This window comes from Entamoeba nuttalli (assembly GCF_000257125.1).
Source record: "Entamoeba nuttalli P19 unplaced genomic scaffold asmbl_3810, whole genome shotgun sequence".
NCBI lineage: Eukaryota > Evosea > Mastigamoebida > Endamoebidae > Entamoeba > Entamoeba nuttalli.
This window is the reverse complement of record NW_008576347.1, coordinates 1-5447: the sequence shown is the minus strand read 5'-3', so window position 1 is coordinate 5447 and position 5447 is coordinate 1. Positions and strand designations below refer to the sequence as shown.

The 5447-nt window shown below is 24.0% G+C and overlaps 2 protein-coding genes across 2 annotated transcripts; one reads left to right on the top strand and one right to left on the bottom strand.

The window, feature by feature from the left end:
* Window positions 1–2967: 2967 nt before the first annotated feature.
* On the top strand, window positions 2968–4564 carry ENU1_081900 (calcineurin catalytic subunit A, putative; the record flags this gene model as incomplete). The annotated part of the gene is made up of 2 exons (XM_008858736.1): window positions 2968–4399; window positions 4455–4564. The coding sequence occupies 2 exons, from the start codon at window positions 2968–2970 to the stop codon at window positions 4562–4564; spliced, it is 1542 nt and encodes a 513-aa protein (XP_008856958.1).
* Window positions 4565–4604: 40 nt separating this feature from the next.
* ENU1_081890 (zinc finger domain containing protein) lies at window positions 4605–5321 on the bottom strand (the record flags this gene model as incomplete). The annotated part of the gene is made up of 1 exon (XM_008858735.1): window positions 4605–5321. The coding sequence occupies one exon, from the start codon at window positions 5319–5321 to the stop codon at window positions 4605–4607; it is 717 nt and encodes a 238-aa protein (XP_008856957.1).
* Window positions 5322–5447: the final 126 nt, after the last annotated feature.

Sequence of the window (5447 nt, the reverse complement as noted above, 5' to 3'; positions counted from 1 at the left end):
ATTTTTTATTTGACAAGTAAAATATAAATTAATAATTCATAGTGAACAGCATTAACTTGTTTTAGGAAATAATAATTAACTTCATCTAAAAAGGATAGCACTTTAATGAAGCAACCCATTCATGAATAAATACTAAAAAGTCCAATGTCTATGGGTTAATAAACAAGCCTAAATTATGACTAACAAAAAGGGTAGAAGCAACGTTTTGTTTCAATAAGTAAATGAATAAAGAGAGTTTCAAAACCAATAATAAAAATGAAATAACAAATAATGTTTTTCCTAAAAAACAAAAAAAAGTTATAAAAAATCAATAATTTATCTTCTTTCAAAATATTAAGCAATTAATTAAGTATTAATTTAACTTGTTTCTATTGTTCTTGAATTGGAGGATTAATCCCACCTTTTCACCTTCTTTAAAGTTATAAAGAAAAATAACCCACAACATTTTAATTAATAAACAAGAAAGCTATTTAAATAAATTATTAAATAATAATATAATTTCTTTATTTTTAATATTTATAAAAAGATTCAATAAGTAACTTTATTCTATAATAAATTTCTAAAGAATAGAGCAATTTCAAATGTTTTGTTATAAGTTCATCTCAGCTTTGCTTTGTTAGTTATTTCTATTTCAATTTTGATTGGAGTTAATTCTTCTTTAGTTTCTTTTCCTCTTCTATTTAAAATACTTAAAGAATTTTGTTCTATTCTACTTGTATATGTGTTATTATTTATTTCTAAATTCATACACAATTCTTCGTTTCAATGGTACACTTATTGTTCAGTTTTGAATTTGAACTTGTCTTATTGTGATAAGTTCAAAAACAATAATTACTTCTTTCCTTCCTTTATTACTTATTGAAGTTAATACACCATTTTCAGTTTCTTATTATTTATTTCTCTATTAGTATTTCAAAATTCTATTTTATATATTTTATTGACAAATGATTTGTCATTTAATAAATGATGTGATAGAACACTTTTCATCAAACGTATTGTTTTCTAATTCTGTTTTATCTACTTTTGTTCATTCTGTGTCTTATTATAACTATAGGAAGTGTTATACATAATACTAATAGTGTTAATACAATAACACATTTCACTGATTGTTTTTGTGCTTCTTCTTCATTGATATGATACATTTATTTGTAATGTTTGGTGTAAGATATAATTTTCATATTCTATTAAATAAAACTATTCCATCCCTACATAAGTTCCAACGTTAATTGATTGGTAAGTTAGATAACCTGATTTATGAAGACAAGATTCACTTTTTTTAAATATTCATCAGTACAATCAGTACAATCTTATTGACTGAAACTTCTTTGTACATTCAACAACAATATGTGTTGATTTTTGGTGACTAGTTTTTTATAAAACATTGGTTTTGATATGGAATATTATGTCTTACATCCAAAACAACCTCTGTAATTGATATAATACATTTCATTCCATTGAGCAGAAATTCTTATTTTTAGTTAATTATTTGCATCTTTAAGTATAGAAACATGTGTATTCTTTACGTCTTAAACGTTTAGAATAATTATAACAATTCTCACAATTTATTAAGCATTATAAACATCTATCCATTAAATACTTTTATTATTTCAAGGCATGAAAATGTTTCTTGAAAATATTATACTAACTTGCTGATTATTTGATAGAATATTTATAAAATGAAATATATTTATAATATTCTATAATACTTTTAATAATTTGATAATTTTGAAGAGTATTTGAAAAAAAACTATACAATAAATAGTTTGTGTTTCTTCAATTTCAATCAAAGTTAATTTCTATTTAACTAGACTCTTTTGTGATTATTTTATGAAATTATATAACTAAAAGGTTATTTGTTGAAGATTTTTATTACCCAATTCATGTAATTGATAACACATTATTTTATATTTCTTTAATAAAAAAATAGTTTAATTCATAATAAACTATTCAGCTATAACTATAGTATTACTTTAATACTTAATTTATTATGACTTATGTATATTTTCATATTACAGTAGCTTTGTTTAACTTTTATTTTTATTTTTATTTTGTTTCATTACCTTTCAGTTTTTCTCATCAATAAATTCAACGTTTATTCATTTTTTACTTGTTTTTACTATTTAATTGGTATTCAATGATATTAAAATTATTTGTTAATTTATATAAATGTCTGACTAAGAGTCAACCTTTTTTGTCATTCTAGAAATAAATAATGAAACATTTAAATTATGAATAAATAAAATTACATCAAAAGAATTGTTACATTATTTATTTCTTACTACTTTTATTTAACTTTAGTACTTATCCTTTATTCGTTTAAAATAATACAAGACATTTTCTTTGAGTATAACCAAGTAATTTTGTTGTTTAATAAAAAAAAGACTTTTGTAATAAAAGAGAAATTCATTTTTTGTTTGAAAAGAAAAAAAAAAATTCTCACAAATTCCATTATTTTTAATAGAAACTAAAAAAAATTAATGTTAAGAATTTACAAAGAATTACAAAACATATAAAGTGAACCAAACATTACTATTTTGCTTTAAGATGATAAGTTTTCATTAAATGACTTATTAGTGAAGAGAAAAGCATTTTCTGAACTGATAATAAGGAGTGTTTATTTTCTTCTCATTCTTACTAAACTATTTAAAAAGGATATTAATTTAGTTTAATTTTTCTTTTTATTAACACTAATAAGATTTTTCGTGAATAAACATTTTTCTAAATATACTTATATTTATTACTATCTACTTGTGAAAATGGTGTCGTGTTAACCAAATATATTTAATTCACAAACAAAATAAAAGAGAATAACAAATTAATATTAATTATATTAAAACTATAAGTAATAGTGTATTAACAAAAAGAAAGAGTTAAGAAGAATAAAGAAAAGCAAAAAATAAGGGAAAAAAGGAAGTAAAAAAAATGTTAAAAAAAAAAGAAAACTAGAAATTTCATAATAACAATCACATGTCAACACCACCTGCAGATCTTACTTTAGAAGATATTCAACTTAATGATGGCTATGATATTGACAAAATTATGGACCATTTTAAAAAAGAAGGAAGATTAGAAAAAAAAGCAGTATCAGACATTCTTAAAAGAGCAGCCAAATTACTTGCTGCTGAACCAAACCTTATTGAAGTTGAAGCACCTTGTGTAATTTTTGGAGACCTTCATGGACAGTTCTATGATTTAGCAAACATTTTACTTGACTATCCTCAACCAAGTGAAACACATATGTTATTCTTAGGTGATTATGTAGATAGAGGTTATTTTGGAAGTGAGAATGTTTTACTTCTTATGGCAATGAAAGTTACATATCCACAAAGAATGCATTTGTTACGAGGTAATCATGAATGTAGATTATTAACTACATACTTTAATTTTAGACAGGAGTGTTGTTTTAAATATGGAGATCATATTTATAATGAAGTTATGAAAACATTTGACTGTCTTCCAATTTGTGCATTATTACATAGTGAATTAGGTAAATTTTTCTGTGTTCATGGAGGTATTTCACCTAATCTTAATTCACTTCAAGACATTAATAAATTCAATAGATTTAGAGAACCACCAGGAGCTGGTTTATTCTGTGATTTATTATGGTCTGACCCAATTGATGAAAGTATTTATTCTAAATTAACAGATAAACAAAAGGAAGAATGGCAACATATTACCTTTACAGAAAACAAAGTTCGTGGGTGTTCTTACTGTTATGGATTTCAGGGAGTTGATGAGTTCTTAAAAAAGAATGAAATTACTTCAATTATTAGAGCTCATGAAGTTCAAAAAGAGGGATGTAACTTACATTATTTCAATAGAGATGATATTACACATCCATTAGTTATGACATTATTTACTTCACCAAATTATTGTGATGTTTATGACAATGATGGCGCGGTATTAGTGTTATTAGATAATGAATTAAGTTTCTTATCATATAATGCAGTACCACATCCATTTTGGTTACCTAAATTTCAAAATGGTATTAGTTATTCATTACCAATATTTTGTGATACACTTAATGCTGTTGCAAAGAAGGTATATGCTTTTTCATTATATTCTGATTTTGTTGATGAAGACGATGATAAACCAATTAAATTTGCATTACAAGATGAACCACCAAAGAAAGAAATTAAAGCACCTGTTGTAATTAATAAACCAATTGAAAAACCTAAAAAAGGTATTTCAGTTGAAGACTTTTTACAACCATTAGACCTTAATTCAACTGAAAATGATAATAATTCATTTAGAAAAGCTGCAAGTAGAAGTAGGTCATTTGTAGATAGATTACCTTCTGGTATTGTCCAAAGAAAGAGGCCAGAAAATAGACCTCGATGTTGTACATTCTCTATGAAGGGACAATTTAATTCTACATTCGACAGATTCTCTTTTACAAGTTTGTTTTATATTATATTTCTTAGTATATTTCTTTAATACTCATTCTTTTTTAGTTACTGCCTCTCCAAGATTTGAAGAAGCTAAAACTAAAGATGCTGAAAACGAAAAACGTCCAGCTGAACTTGAAGATTTAAAGAAACAATGGGGAATAGATGATAATTGAATATATTCAAACTCTTCTTATTATTGTTTAAAAAAATTAATTAATTTGTTAATTGACATTTGTTAGGTGATCTACAACAATAACAAACAGCATTCATACATGAGATAGTTAATTGTGGTTCTATATGATGTTTACTATGACATATTTCTGCACAAGATGAACATATAAATTTTACATCACAATCAAAACAATGATAAAAAGTTTCTGTCATTCCTTTAATAAACCGATCTCTTATACACCTCTTTTGTTCTTTAACCTTTGAGTTGATTTGAATATTTATGGATTCTATATTAGATTTTAATATCATAGGTAGATGATTAGATTTAACAGTTACTATAAATCTATTTTCTTCTAATAGTAAATCATTTTCAACTACTTTCTCTAAGTCACATGGAACATTAACTAATTCATTTCTTTCCATTTTTGTTTCTTCATTAATAACACTCTTTATATTAATTAATTGTTTTTTTATTAATCCATTTTCTTTTGAACATCCTTTTTGATGTAAAGTTTGTTTTAAGTCCATTTCTTTTCTTGACTCATCTATAAAACTTACTAATGAATCAAATTGATAAAATCTATAATACTCACCTTTTCTCAATATTGAACTACAATACGGACATTTCTCATTAAAATTTAATGCATCATCTAAACACTTCTTACAAAACGCATGTCCACATTTGGTAACACAACATTCACTAATATTTGAAAGACAAATAGCACATGTTATTTGAGGAATAATCTTATCAAATTCCATGTTAAACTGAATATAAAGATAATTTTTGATTATGAACTAAATAATTTAAATTATATTATAATTTTGTGTTATAAATAACGATTTTATTTTAAAAAGTTCATAAAACAAATTATGTTTTAGGATGTC